General features: G+C 36.0%; 1 protein-coding gene and 1 long non-coding RNA gene across 7 annotated transcripts in view; one reads left to right on the plus strand and one right to left on the minus strand.

The window, feature by feature from the left end:
* LOC111861489 overlaps positions 1–16,271 on the plus strand; it is a 234,559-nt gene that overhangs the window by 212,595 nt on the left and 5,693 nt on the right. For 3 of the 4 annotated variants that reach the window (XR_002842247.2, XR_004512689.1, XR_002842248.2), the window contains one exon: positions 14,910–14,992. The exons of the other annotated variant lie outside the window; for it this stretch is intronic. This is a non-coding gene — a long non-coding RNA (uncharacterized LOC111861489). The remainder of the gene's footprint in view (positions 1–14,909; positions 14,993–16,271) is intronic. 4 annotated transcript variants of the gene reach the window in all.
* LOC111861487 (serine/threonine-protein phosphatase 2A activator) overlaps positions 7,199–16,271 on the minus strand; it is a 12,287-nt gene continuing 3,214 nt past the window's right edge. For all 3 annotated transcript variants that reach the window (XM_023846109.2, XM_023846107.2, XM_023846108.2), the window contains exons 5-8: positions 12,965–13,089; positions 12,373–12,473; positions 10,356–10,463; positions 7,199–7,641 (exon numbers count right to left, since the gene is read on the minus strand). In XM_023846109.2, the coding sequence (XP_023701877.1) occupies positions 7,465–7,641; positions 10,356–10,463; positions 12,373–12,473; positions 12,965–13,089 (511 nt within the window). In that variant the 3' untranslated portion in view covers positions 7,199–7,464. The remainder of the gene's footprint in view (positions 7,642–10,355; positions 10,464–12,372; positions 12,474–12,964; positions 13,090–16,271) is intronic.

A 16,271-nucleotide genomic window follows, 5' to 3' on the forward strand; every position in this document is an offset into this window, starting at 1 on the left:
GTAGGTTCTGCTACGTATCAATATGGCTGAAACTTGGAACTGTCTGTGTTTACTCAAAGTTTTTATCAGATTAAAAAGAATCTGTCCAGCAGTTCAGGTCACAGACAAGCTGAGAGACATGATTTTCACATAAGGCCTTCCTTTTGCATACTGCTGAAATACTGCCAATTGATGTCATTACAAGATTAACATTAATGGTGCTCAAAATTGTGATTCACGATTAATACTGCACAGCGCTTCTGTCAGCAGGTACATGCTGGTGTGCACACTAAATCACACATCTGTCAGTGCATTGTGTATTTCGATCTTGATGCTAAAACTGCGCATGAAAATACTGGCAAACACGTTTTTGAAAAAAAAAATGCTGCTAATGCATGTAATTAATATTTTTAATAGTTTTTGATAATATTTTTTTCAGTGCTGGAAATAATAGTGAACAATGAATAAAAAGTATTTTGAAGAATACTTTCAAGTATAAATATTTCGCTACATTAGTATAAAAGATTATTAACGCTGTACAGTGTAATTGATAAATGTTGTATTTTTTAATTTATCAATCGCATTGGACGGCGTTAATAATCTTTCATATTAGTATTACCAATGTGGCGGACCAGGATCAATTAAGTCAAATTTAAATTATACCTACACTTGAAAATTAAATTACTAGCATCCTACACTCTCTTAAGAGTGAGAACTTGTCTGGACATGAATTATCTTGTATTTATTAATAAATGTTTTGATTTGTTTTTGTAGTAATTATCTAGAGGAAATTTTTCAGACAGACTAAAATGGCTAGTTGTAAAATCTCTGCACAAGAACGGGGAATGATGTATCTCAAGTTATCAGACAATTTCTTTGTTATCTGTGCCTTTTTAAACATTTTAACCGCAACAGCATATTAGTTAATGAATAATTTGGTTTTAGAAAGAAAAACCTATCCACTAACACAGCTACATAGGAAGTCACTTGAGAAACTCTGTGGGTTCTTAAGAAGAAAATTCATGTAGCAGGAATATTATGTGACCTTGAAAATATTTTTGGAATCTCAATTGTGAAATGTTGTTAACAAAACTGCCTTATTATGGAAATGACGGAATTGCTAGTAAATTGCATCTTGAAAATGGATGAGAAGGGGTTGTGGCAAAAGCATCAAATAATTATCAAATGCTTATACTGATTGGGTTATAGTTAAACATAGAGTTCTACAGGGCTCAATTCTCGGTCCTTTGCTTTTTAGTTTTACCTTGTTTACTTAAGGGAAAAAGTATGCTTGTGAGATCACAGTTCTGTAGTTGTGAGTCCTCTATTTTGACTTTTACTAAGGTAAGGCTTCTGTTAAATGCAATATAACAACATAGTGAACATGCAAAAATTGTCTTTTCCTTTCGGTTTCACGGTGATAACTAATGCACTATGGGAGTGAGGCATGTGAAATTTGGTACGGAGATAGATCATAAACGTGCGTACACATTAGGTATAAGAAGTCAGAATTCGTAAGTCAACAAATACAAACATGGTGACGGTCTGAAACGTTGAGGATATATGCAAAAATTTAACACAGAATGTATACATAAATAATAAGTTCTTCATAAAAGTTAACAATACGAATGTTGAGTAGAGTTGTCAGCATGCCTGCTTTGTATCTTGGAAGTCCTGGGTTCAGGTGTTGGGCCAAAGATCAGCGCTCCTGATTGAGGTTTCCCATGGTCCCTTCCCCATCTTTCCCAGTTTATTATTTGACATTACACAATCTGACAGTGACATTAACTAAATCATAAACAAACAAGATACCTTGTTGTCTGGTAGGTGAGCACTCATCTGCCAGACTAAACAGTTCTCTAACCCAGTAGACTATACTGTGAATCTTCACTTCAGTGACAACCTTGATCTTACAAACATCACCTATATTAGAGTCAATACTCATCAATGGAATGCACATTTTTCTTAATAGCTCAAGACAAACTTTCATTTCTGTAATTACTTAAAAATATACATTCCTCATCAGCAGCCAGTGTAGACAATAAACAAGGAAATGAAATGTACGTAATTTTATTTTCATCATCACACACACCTCCACTGCTATATTTTGTACTGTGGTAGTACATGAAAAAAAAATGAGAATTCGGTCACAGTATAATCAAACACATACAGTATTTATTCTATACAGAAATAAATGATCTCCATTTATTATATATTTACAGCTTTAAAATTAGAGGTGCACATAAACTTATTACAAATAAATTATTTTGTAGATATTTATTTTACCATATTTTTTCTGCAGCTGTCAAAGTTATTCATAGTTACACTTGGGAATGCTGTTCAATGATAAATGGTTTTGCATTTAACAGATACCACAAAATATAAAAGAAATGCATGCATGAAAGACAGAAATATATTTGTAATCTTAATTAGCAACTTTTCTTACTTTAGCATATCTGTAACACTATCTTTCATGACTCATTTTTATAAATTATACATCTTAATTAAAAATTTAATATTTTCTTTATTGTTAATTTATACACAAGTCTCAGTTAACTAATATGCCTGCAGAACTTCTCTTAATGTAAGAAAGCTACATATAGAACTTTAGGCATTGCAGAAATAATTCCATCTATCAAAACACTTCCTTCAGTTCTATGACCCTTAACTTGTGATATAATATTTAAAATAATCATTTTTACATTTCAATTAGATAATATTCAATGTCATAAGACTTCAGAATGATACTTTTTTTTAAACAAGCCTTATTGGTAATGAAATTTTTGCAACAGTTATTACAGATGTGTAACTGATATACACAATTTACAACTTAATGAGTTTCATTCAACTGAGTACAGCCACTCATTTTTATTATTTTCTACACCATCTGGTACAGTATATGTAATTTCACATTGTACAGTCTTGTGTGGGTGTAAAAGTATAGACTGCCAGTCACTGTTAAATACTATCTATGTAACATTAGCTTTTACAGGATATTTATCTTTAATGAATGTAAGGTTACACAGTGATTGTTGGTCTATATTTCTACATACACAAGATTGTACAATTTGAAATTACATGTACTATCCCACATGGTGCAGAAAATGGTAAAAATGAATGGCTCTGCTGATATGAATGAAACTCAAAAGTTGTGTAGAACATACTTAAGTTTATATACAGAAATAGTTATTGAAAATCTAAAGGTTTGTGACGACAGGGACTACCTCTATCGTTTAGTCCCAACTGAGTAGTTTTTTACTTCGGGATAGAGACAGAATCCAGTCTCCAAAACGTTTTAAATAAAAACAGGATGATGGATTCAGTTTGGTTGGTTTCTTGTACATAATAATGTATTTCATTTTGGATGTTAAAAATAGATGTTCTTACATTCATACAGGCTAATTTTTTGCACCATTCAGTACATACATTTGATTTCTGCAATTGATCAAACTTAGCCTCAAGTTCCAGTTAACTATTTTGGAACCGCAAACATTTCATGACTAATGAGGAGGGGTTAAGTAAAAACCTACTACACAAGGACACAAAATTCTGGCAGTTATATATATCTGACAGATGTCTGTTTCTAAGTGTGCCTGGCTTCAGTGCGTGCTCTTCCTTTGTCTTATACTTTACTCATCTCTTTCAGTATGACGATGGCAGCTTAGCTGGTGGTTTTTAATACAGCATATGACATTAGGATTATAATATTGTTTCAATTTGGGTCAAAATTTAAATGTTGAGTTTCAAAACTACAGATAATCCAACTTGTGAAAGGTGCCTACAAGAAAACGAATCAGCCCCACACATCCTGTGTGATTATGAGGCCACAGCTTGTTTAAGATTTTGTCACTTGGGTCAGTTTTTTATGGAACCAAATGACTTTTATGATGCCCCAATAAGCAGGGTCCACACTTTATATTAAAAGTGTAGGATTAATAAAGGGCTAATCCAAAGGGAAGCACAATAGATCATTGAAGGTCATAGTGTGGGGGCCGGTTTTCATGGCACATACATTACATTACATTCAAAACTACAGGGGTTACCATTTGAGAGGGAGATTATAACTACACTACACTCTCTGACAACAGAACTTGAAGCTCCAATGACAATAAAATGAGATATCCGCAGGACATGATCCTGGACCATTTCAATTTAGTTCACATCCTTGAAACCTCATTTCTCATCATTTCTTCCTGTATGTCTTCTAGGTGACTGTGTTTCACCTGCCAAATTTCTGTATGCATTTCTTATTTCCCTAATCACAGTTTCTAAATAGCCCATCCATTCTTGATTAACTAACATAAGAATTCTAGGTGGGTTACATAAATCACACAATTCCTCTTTGTGTAATACCATAAAATTCAGAGCTTAATCTCTGTTGCAGGCGGAGACAGTTAACTTTTATTTGTAGAAGTACCATTATCTTACTATTTGCCAAGTCATTATATCTTAATCATTCCAGCAAGACTGTTATGCTGCATGCCAATCTTCCAAGGCAGTGAAGTATGGGCAGTAGTAATGAAGTAATGTGTATTACAAATTGGACATAATCCTTACGTCAGTTAGATATTTAACATTTTTCTGGCCTCCATACAAACGTCAAAAGAATTTGTTGGATTTGAGGTTCTCGTGGTGGTGACCTTGAAGGTACAGTCTTCTGGGTTGCAACAAACTACATGGCATTACAATCCAGAAGACCATACTCGTCATTAGAAGCATTTGATTTGACCATTGCAATTCTGTCATCCATCTTGGTTATTACACATTTACAGCAAAGCTACAAAATCCTCACATTTCCACTCCACACTTCAGACATCTTTTAAACCCTTAAATGCAGCAGAGAGGTTTTCTTGGATCTTACTGGTGGTAGATATACGAGTATGCTTACGGGAGACTATACACTGGAATTATACCAGATCTATCTTCATCTTTTGGATTAGGGGAGGGGGCTAAATTAAAATTAACTTTGAATTCTAATTAAATCATTCATAGTACAAATTCAGTGCAACGGGTTTTAATCTGAAAATGTTATGTCCTAATTACAAAGTACTAAGAACATATAGAGACAAGTACATAAACTGTGTACTTCAATATCACATATTCATTTACTATTGAATAGGACACTGCCACCTAAAAAGACACATTTTCAAACTGGGACTGACAGATGACCAAACTTGTGAAAGGTGCCTACAAGAAGATGAATCATCAACACATACATAAGCCATAGCTTATTTAAGATTTCATCACCTGGGCCAGTTCTTTGCATAACCAAGTGACTTTTATGACGCCCCCATAAATAAAGCCCTACATTTCATTCAAAGTGTAGGATTAATAAAGGGTTACTCCAAAGGGGAGCACAATAGATCATTGAAGGTCCCAGTACAAGGGCTGGGTTTTATGGCCCACCCCTTACACATATTACTACTACTACTGAACAGAACCAAGTGTAAGGATGGTAATACAGGTATTGAATGTTATATGTGAGTTAAAAAATGTAATCAACTAATTTGGATAAATAGCACTTGCTTTAATGCAAATTGTTTGCTGGCCATTTGGGAGGGGTAAGGTGAAGTGGAAGTGAGAGTACTGTATGGGTGGGGGAGGAGGAATGCAGGGGTAGAAGGGAAACTGGTCCACCACACACCCTGTTCTGTGAGAAGTCAGAGGCTGGGAAGCAACTAAAAATGGGTGATCTTTTTTAAAGTCACTGTGACTAGCAAATCCACAAAATACCTCAAATGAAAATTGACCACCAACTTCAGTGGCATTAAATGCAAAACTCAATATTACTTACTTTTCAAAGCATTCAACCCCCTTCTCTAATGCACAGTCATCCTCAACCATCTCTCCCTGTATAACTCAATGACTCATCCATCAGGTCATCCATTTATCTCACCTACCATATCAGCTGCTTTTGCCATCTAAAAACTATTTAACAACATTTAGAATACGTCTTGTTAATATGTTTCTTAACGTCTGAGAGATAGACAGGGAAAGGGGTGCTGTACTGCACAAGACAAGTTTAAGTAACAGCAAGAGTATTCTGATACTTTTGTAACAGATTTCAGACATTTCTATTCATTATTATGGGGACATTATGTGTGATTTATGTGATTTCACCCTCTGCTACTAAATAAGGCAACATAAATCCACTAACAGTTTATACAGTGAAATACTTCTAGTGTAAACCATACAAATTTACATTTTATTCAATAAAGGTAATAATTTGAAACATTTTCACATGTTAAAAATATCATGTAATCACAAAACTCATACTTACTACATTTTTGTTTTAATTTATAAGCTGTTTTCGATAATATCCTATACAGACACATCCTGTGTATAGAATGTGAACTTTCTCATAAGACTCTCATACGACAAACTGATATGCTGATATATTTGCAAGTCAAAAAATTATATGTCCATATATGCATACAGTCTGAAAATGGAATTTTCTGATGAATAAAGCTGAGGCAGTATGGACTGCAATGGCACACTGCTAAGACACTGTACTCACAGAGACTGATGTGTGAAATTTAATATATATATACTCTCAAACAGTGCCATCTACAGCACTCACACAACAGAATTTGGTTTCTGGTACCATCTTGCACATGATTTACAAGCAGTTATAACATCACAGATATGAACTGATGGATGAGGTTTGTTCTTTCATTTCAGACATGCATATTTATGCACACATAAATAAATGCATTTGTGTTTCTATTGCCATTTTTCTACATGGTCTGTATGTAGCTTACATTGTGTAGTAATATACTGATGAGACAGTGAAGTGATATTAGTGGGTAGTTGCTGGCTTCCCAGGTCTGGTGAAGTGGAATTTGTGGTGGACAAAGTGGCGCTGGGGCAGGTTTTCTCTGAGTACTTCGGTTTCCCCTGCCAATCTTCGTTCCATCAATTGCTCCACAATCACCCTCACCTATCATCTGGGGCTGGTACAATAGGCCAGAAGTGGCTGCAGTACAAGGGACTTAGTCCCACCCCACTAGCAATAAAAAGAAAGGCATTAAAACAATTTATCACTCTTAGTTCCTTGACTCCCCTTGTATGTTCATACTATGAATAATCATTACTGCAGACGCTGAGATTTCTTATCAGCAAAAGGGAACTCAAATTTTCATCCACAGATTCAATTTCTTTATTCACAGCAAAGGTATTACCTTTTATACCTCTTCCCTGGTTTCTTGCTCTACCCAAATTTGATGTTTCTTTAAAAATACTTAATAATATTCCCTATTAAATATCTGAACAAGTAAAGATGGTTATTAACCTTTCCTCAAAGCTACTATATGCTCTTATATTGCTTCAAAAAAGCTTTTCATTTCCATTTTAAAGTACATCACAGTTAACATTGAGTCTTCAAACATACAAGCAGTCAAATCAAGTAACAAAGAGCTCATGGTTATAAGAAGAACACTGAAACTTCAGGAAATAACAGTATTAAAAGAAAATATTAATTTCATCTCATTTTGCTGCAGTGTCATTTGTGGTTTTTGTAGTTGATGGCACTGGGAAGCTTGCGGGGGGTTGATGCGTCACACTTAATCGAACATTATGTATGTTCTGGGGCCTCTGAACAATTTTAAATGGCAAAAGAGATCCAAACAGAACATGCTGAATCACTGGAAATTTTGCCAGCACCTGAAAATCAGTAAAATTACAAAATGTGTACTATCCACAAGATAATCACATACAAAACATGAATCACAGTACAGCAATGTTAATTTAATATCAAAATAATAAAACTGGATCCAGTCTCTGATAGGACAAGCATTTTATACTCTGACATGCATAAAACAATCAACCTCAACATTTTTAAATACTGTACATGTTGACAACTGAACTGGTAAAAGAGTAACTCACATGCAGTGTGCTTCTCACAGAGGTTGTAGTATGTACTAATCTGTAACTAACTTTACTTTTGTAAATTTGCTAATTCATGAAACATTATCAAGTTCCTATAGAAAATAAATCACAATAGGAGACACTGATGGAATGACTCTCTGAAAATATCAAATTACACGTGATATTAAAATAATGCATGGATCAGAGGTCAAGGTGAACTGTCAAAGGTAAAATTGAGCTAAATTTACAAGATCCACTGCTATTATAAGTACAGTGTAGTGAAAAGTGAAATCTGGTCCCAAAGAGTTCAAATCCGCATGTAGAATATTTGCAAATCATTAACAGAGATGGAGTGAGTGAAGCATGAGTGTGTTTCATTCCTCAAAGAGTTCACGTGAATAATGAAAATGTGTGTTGCACTGTAAGTTCCGGAACCTTGTTGCATACAAGATGAAAATTAAGATTACAACCTTCTGGGATGTACACCACGTAATCTGGTGTTGCACTGTAAGTTCCGGAACCTTGTTGCATACAAGATGAAAATTAAGATTACAACCTTCTGGGATGTACACCACGTAATCTGGTGTTGCACTGTAAGTTCCGGAACCTTGTTGCATACAAGATGAAAATTAAGATTACAACCTTCTGGGATGTACACCACGTAATCTGGTATATAGGAGCCAATGTTTTGATATTGTTACCCCTCCCAGAATTACTGGGTCCTTGGGCTTTGTCCACTGTCTGGCATTATAAAAACTAAAAAAACACAACATTTCGGAAACAGGATCTGTTTCTGTCCTCAGGTGAGGAGGAGACACGTACTCTGTTGGGTCCGTTAAAAAGAGCTACTTTCAATCACTGGACAACACATATCAGTACAGCTATATAAATACCTGAGACCAGGCTATGATGGAGATAATAGGAGAATATGCAACAAAAACTGTGATAAAGTATGCACAGACCTCAAACTATGGTAGGAAGTTTCACCTCCCCTTCTATCTTGGTTTCATGTGTATGCGTAAAGTAAAGTAAAGCTATCCCTGTAACAGGCCGTGGAGGCCCATAGGGTTGTGAGATGTTGAGGTTCCCACATTTTCTAGACAATCTGAGCATAGGTGGCAGCGAGGTTGTCAGCCCTACGCGCTGGCCGTCCTTTACCCCCAAGAATATTCCTGGTACTGATTTCTGTTAGAGGCTGAGTTGACCCCAGGGCCATAGTCCAGCTGGAAGGATTAGGTCAATTGAAAAAATCCAGTGCCCTAATCGGGATTCGATCCCACGGCCTTCTGGCTTGTAGCACAGTGCCTCAACCAACTATGCTACCGCATGCCCCCATAATTTTTAGTATTCATTATTCCTGTTATCTCCGACTGACAAAGCCTGATGTCAGTTATTTATATAGTTGTAGTTATACTGACATCAGTAGCCGCGTGGTCTAAGGCATGAACTGTCTTTGCTGGCTCAGAGGCTGGGATCGTGGGTTCGAATCCCACTTAAGGCACGGATATTTGTTGTGTATGGGTTGGGTTTTTTTTTTTCGATTGACCTAATCCTTCCAGCCACACTATCGCCCTGGGGTCGACTCAGCCTCTAACAGAAATGAGTACCAGGAATTAATTAAATAATTTTCCTGGGGAGTAAAGTGTGGCCTGTGCATAAGGCTGATAACCTTACTGTCATCTTTGAGCCGATTATCTAGATAATGTGGGACCCTAAATGTCTCACAACCCTATGGGCCTTCACGGCCTGTTACAGGGATAGCTTTACTTTTTTTTTTTACTTTATGATTTTATTTTGTGTCTGTGTTGTCCTGTGTTTAGGTAGTGGCCTTCTAACAAGCTGATCACTTGGCAAAGGAGTCCTACTGTCTGTGAAAAATGATTATGAAACCGAATAACAGGCCAGGGCCCTGAATGAGTTGGAAGAGTCACTTAAAAAAAAAGTTATACCGACATGGGTTTTCTAAGGATTGACATTAGCTCTTTCTAAGGGACCAAATAGAGCAGATGTCTCCGACCTCACCTGAGGATGGAAACAGATCCAGTTTCCAAAACGCTAGTCTCTAGTTTTTAGAATGACAGACAATGGACAAAGTCCAACAGCGCAGTAATTCTGAGTGTTATACATCACTGTCAGAACCCTTTAGGATCTACTTGGTACCCATATGTCAGACTATATTGTGCCACATCCAGGAAGGCTGTAATCTGATTATTCAATACCAGGAAAAGATCAGATCTCAGAAAATGATATCCCCATGTACTTCCACCATTTTGCGTCTTTACAGCCAGCCAACAAGGGTATCAATATTTAATTAAAATGTCCATTATGCAAAATTCTCTAAGGAGTTGTAGCTTAGAAGTCATTTTTCTATTCTCTGTCATCTCACTTCCAGTTGAACTACGGTACGCCATCTCCTGACAGGATGAAGAGGCATAACTGTTACAGACACCATACAAAAACAAATCATTAAATAATACCTTTATCTGGAATTGTGTGAAAACAACACTTACTTCTGCTTTATACATTTTGATCAGTCCACCATTAATTTTTGTCCATGAAGGTACAGCACTGATATTCCAAAGTTGGTTTGAGTGTTCAGCAAATAGACCAGTTTTCACCTGCAACAAAAAGTCAGTCTCTTAATAATACTCATTATTTTAATCAACAAGGAGCAAATAACAAATAGAGCTTCCTCAGTGATAATGACTTGTTCTGTGTAAACAAGGCATTTCCAAAAGGAAACATAAAGAGAATATGGATAATTATTAAAATGTAAATAAACAGACACTGGGTGGTGTGAGTGGTAATGAAAACAAGGTTCTATTACAATGTATGGAAATAGTGAATCTGGTGACCATATAAAAGGTGACAAAACCAATAAGTTAAGTGGGGATAATTACATGCATGAAGCTCAGGATTTTCAGGAGAGTACTTGTGTAAAGAAGGAAGGCATACAAGAAGATATAAATAATGAAATGGAAGCTCTATCAATAAATGAAGGGAACACGACACAAGAAAAGACTGGTGTACCATCTAAGAGAACTAGAAATCAACCTTCAAAAAGAAACAAGGATTTTTTTATAGTAAATCCCCCACTTGAATCTGTTTTTTTCCCCAAGCAGAGGAAGATCTGATAAAACACAATATTTGAGTATTCTATATCATAAGGTTCAAAGTTTGGGAAATAAACTATTGGAATTAAATGCATTGCTCACGTCATGGGTATCAAAGCCAGATATTTTATGCTTTTCTGAACACTGGTTACACAAGGATCAAATTTTACATATAAATATTGAACATTATAAACTGGCTGATAGTTCCTGCAGGGATAATGATAAGCACGGGGGTTCACATATATTTGTCTCTAATGAAATAAATGTTAGGGGAGTAACCTTTTTAAAGAATTTAGGAAGGGATAAAGAACTTGAAATATCAGCTACTGAATTAGCTGATTTTAAAATTATAGTCATTTGTATATATAGATGTCCTCACAGTGATGTAAAAATCTTTCTAGGAATATTGGATGAAATTATAAGTAAGATAATAAAAAGGGGCGCTTTTTAGCGATATGTGGTGATTTGAATATTAACCTACTGCAAGAGAATTCTCATCGAAAAGCTTTATTAAGTTTGTTGTTGTCGAACAATTTGTTAAACACGGTTACATGTCCAACGAGACTCACAACAAATTCAAGCTCTCAAATTGATGTAATGATTAGAAATAAGACATTTTATCATACCACAACTGAGGTAGTAGAACTGGAATATTCAGACCATTTTTGCCCAGGTTATGAACATAGCTGTTAAATGCTGAGTCAAGCTGCCACTACTTCATGCTGATTCTGATGTCCAAATTAAACATGGACTGTCAAACAATCCTTTTAATTCATAATTTATTTACATCCATAAACTGTTAAACAAGTACAATTGGACAGCTCAGTTTAAGCCATCTAAAACACTACAACTCAACAACTCTTAAAAATGTACATAATGACACACAAGACTAAGAACAATACAGTCATCTTAGGATCATCCCCCCTGCCTGCTGAAACTAGCAACTGAGGATGACATCCCCCAGCAATCCCATATAAAGCAACACATACACTTATACCATCTATGTACAACACCACCACCTCAGAGCCAACCCAAGCCACCAAACTACCGTCCATCACTGTTACTAAAAAAACTCCTGCAGAGTAAGTAAAATATGAAGTTTCAGTCATACCTTATTTCTAACCACTTCTATTATGTAACCATCATCAAAACTGTGGCATAGTATACAGAATACAAAGTTTTCTGAGACTTAAATCCCTATCCATATTAACTTATATAAATTCACCAGTAATTCCAAAAATTCATCCTACATGTATCCATCCACAAATTTATGCTAGGCTGAAAGTGCTTTTTCACTTCTAGTTCTGAATAATGTGTCTTGATGAAATTGTGACATTTAGAGTAAACAGACTGCCAGATATAGCCAGGACATAAGAATTAATAACATTTAAGATTGTAAAACAGATTTTTTTACCTTATTAATGAACTGAATACAGCTGATGAACATGTAATCTTTAGCGTAAGATTGCACAACATCAGCTTGCAGGAATGACCTTGGTTCAATTCGTGGATGTGCTGAAATTTATATAAACAGGTTAGAAAGTATGAATATGACAACAAGACGTAATATGTTAAAAAATAATACCACACTCCAATGCAAAGTATCTTAATACATGTTAAATTATGAGCAAGAAGGCACAGTAGCCTTTCATGTTGGAACTGTGACATGCACTGTATATTGTGCTCAGAACTGGGGATGTATGTGGAGGTGTCATCAGAGCACAAGTGAGAAAAAATGTGAATTGCTGCTTATATAGTGGACATAATAAAATCAGCACTTGCAGGTAGATAGGCACTAATTAGAACTCGATATAAACAAATCCGATACTAGTGTGTTAATTTGGTTGGGGCTAATATTAAACAGTTCACTGAAAACTATGCCTGGAATGTGTAGAAGAGGAAGTGGAAGACACATGAAAAGTACAACACATTTTAATACATGAAATGCGCATTACTTTCGTAAATGAAACAACTCTGTTATAACAGCAACACACACAAATACAGACCAACAAGCTGCGAACTTCCCCAAATGAATGGAACAAACTGGTAATCATCCAGACTCCACACACCATGGCTGCCAGCTGGCTCCATTCTATAAGTCAGCTGCAACTTACGAACAAGAAGAAGGTATCTGCAAAATAACCATGATTTTGGTCATATGAAGCACCTATATACATATAATGACAGAGATGTCACTGCTTGAAATTATGACTTTTCCATAAAGATAATAAAATATATTTTACAAGAAGAAAACCGAGGAAAATATTTTCAACAATACTGCAACACAGTTTCTTTCTAAAGAGCATTTGCAATGCATCTCATAAAGCAGCAACTATGATCAGTGTTCAGAATGAAGAAGAGGAATTCAAGGAAATAATGTAACAATATACCACACCAAATATAGGCAACTGCCAACTGATACAAATTTTGTGTGGCGCTCACATAATAAATACTTGAAAATATTTTTTTTTTTTTAATTTTCAAGTGATTTCTGTTCCTGATTAACAGATCCTAGTTACAGATCAGAAAATGTGAATACATTTTCTTTCCTTTAATGTTGGATATATAGAACACTTCATAAGTTTATAAATGGGTGTTCAAAGTGTCTTCCATGGGAATCAGTACATGGTTCAGCATGTCTTACTATGGAACACTGAACCTGACAGACATTCATAATGCGCTGGTGAAGTGTCTTCATATTGTGAACCAGAAGTGAACACACAACAGCCTTCAAGTGCCAGGTAGATATGCCAAGGATTCAACTCAGGTGAAGGTGGGGGTACACAGTGGATCCTCCTCTACCTATCCATCAGTTATGTTGAGGACATCACACACAACATGACTAAAATGTGCTGGGGCACCATCAGGCATGAACCACATGCATTCTCTGACCGCCAGTGATACATTTTCTAGTACAGTGCGTACAATCAAGTGCGCGCCGCGGCTGCAGTTTGCCGTGNGACATGGTAAAATGTACAGGCCTACCAAACAATCCCCAACAATACTAGCCCAAACATTAATGCTGAATTGTTGCTTGTCTCTAGACTGGAGTATACCACAAGGATTGTTCTCTGCCCACTTGTGGTGGATGTGAAAATTTATAAGGCTGTTTCTACCAAAACCTTCCTGGTTTGAAAAAAGCACTGACAAAAGAAAGAAAGACTGACACAAAGTGTCTTGTGCTGAACAGTTAGGAGGCTTGAGGTCCTGGACTGGCTGTAAATTGTATGGGTACAGCAATTTCCCATGAAGTATTTTCCAGATGACCATCTGTGCAACATTTAACTGTGTTGCTATCTGTCTTGGCTGACATCCAAATTCTTGTTAACAGAGTCCAGGATATGCTCCTCAACATCAGGTGTTGGGATGGACCTCTCTGTTCCCCAGTTGAAAGAAAGAGGCTTAAATGTTTCAGTTTCTCTAAGCTGACGATCAGTTGAGGCAACTGTTTTATGGTTTCAATGGCACCAATATGGGAATGTTTCCTGGTAAAAGTGGACAATTCTCTGACCAGTGCCATTTTCATGGCCACATATAAGATAAATGTCCACCAGTTTGTTAAACAGATACCCATCCATAATGTTAGTATTCATGATAGCAGAGTACAAAAAAGAATTTTGCACTATGTGCTGCAACAGTTCTTGTACAGTTTGTCACTACACATAAGCAGCACACATGACCCATACTGATGAACTGCTGAAAAGGGACTGTAACCAGTGACACTGACAACATGAAGAATGTGTTCAAATGTCAATGTAGGCCTATGATGGGTGCAGGCTTTTGTTGCCCTATGAGACAGATAAACACCACTGAATTTGAGAACATCAGTTAAAATAGTCATTAAATTTGCTGGGCTATTACTCTGAAAGTATTTACTGCCACACATATATGAACTTCTTTTCTTATTCTGGTATGTGAAGTTCATCCCCAAAATTTGTCTGCACATTTCAGATTCATCCTGTCTAAGATCTGAGGTTATCATGACAATGAAGATTTATAATGCAGTCTTCTGGGCTACGACACCATGTAATCTGGTAGGTGGTTACCTCCCTTAAAAGGGAAATATGAAAGGGCTAGAGGCCCTGAAGATGGCACATACAGACGGGTGCTTGAAATGGCTTCCAACTGAATTTTAATGGCCTTTTCCCACAAGTACAAATAGTCTATAAAATGAATATTATGAAGCTCAAGTTATGTTTCACTTTCACATGCACACACACTTATAATAAATAATACTCAAACTGCAGTTTCAGAACTGGCCTTAGATTATAATTTTTGGTTCAACATAAATTTCAAAGTTGATAAAATGTGCAAGTTTTATAGAAATTGTTTTTATTTTGTCATTTTATTGAGCTTCTGTAAAATGTATGTAACTTTCTACATTAAGGCATAATTTTTCTTCACAGCTTATTTCAAGGTAAAACAATGTTCTTGTAAAATGTCTGTAGGAATTTAATACATGTGATGCTAGGTCACAACTACCTGGTGGTGGCAAAGGTTAGGGAAACACTGGCAGTGAGCAAACAAACAACACACAGAGTTCACATGGAGAGGTTCAATTTCAAGAAATTAAATGAGGTAGAGGGTAAAGAGCAGTATTGTGTTGAAATCTCAAATAGGTTTGTGGCTTTGGAAAACTTGGAAACCGAGGTGGATGTTAATAAAGCTTGGGAAACTATTAGAGTATAAAAATGTCTGCCAAAGAGAGTCTAGGTTATTATGAACCAAAGAAGTATCAGCCATGGTTCGATGAAGGATGCTTAAAATTATTAGATCAAAGAAAGCAGGCCAAATTGCAATGGTTACAGGAACCAAGCGAGTTAAATGGGGACAATCTGAACAATATAAGATATGAAGCCCTTTTGAGGTTGAAAGTGCTATTGCAAAATTGAGACGGTATAAATCACCAGGTAGTGATCAAATTGTGGCAGGAGGTGAAATATTACATTCTAAGATCCACGATCTAATTACTTCTATTTGGCATAAGGAAAAATTGCCTGATCAGTGGAAGGAGTCTATTATTGTACCAGTTCACAAGAAAGGTGATAAAACTGACTGTAGTAATTATCGAGGGATATCACTGCTATCAACTTCATACAAAATTTTATCCAATATTCTTCTCTGAAGGTTAAGTCCATATATAGATGAAATTATTGGGGATCATCAGTGGGGGTTTTGACGTAACAGATCAACTACAGATCAGATCTTTTGCATTTGTCAGATATTGGAGAAAAAATGGGAGTACAATGAAAGAGTACATTAGCAATTCATAAGACTTCAAGAAAGCCTATGATTCGGTTGGGAGGGAAGTAT

This window comes from Cryptotermes secundus, unplaced genomic scaffold (assembly GCF_002891405.2).
Source record: "Cryptotermes secundus unplaced genomic scaffold, Csec_1.0 scaffold793, whole genome shotgun sequence".
In the NCBI taxonomy this organism is placed as follows: Eukaryota; Metazoa; Arthropoda; class Insecta; order Blattodea; family Kalotermitidae; genus Cryptotermes; species Cryptotermes secundus.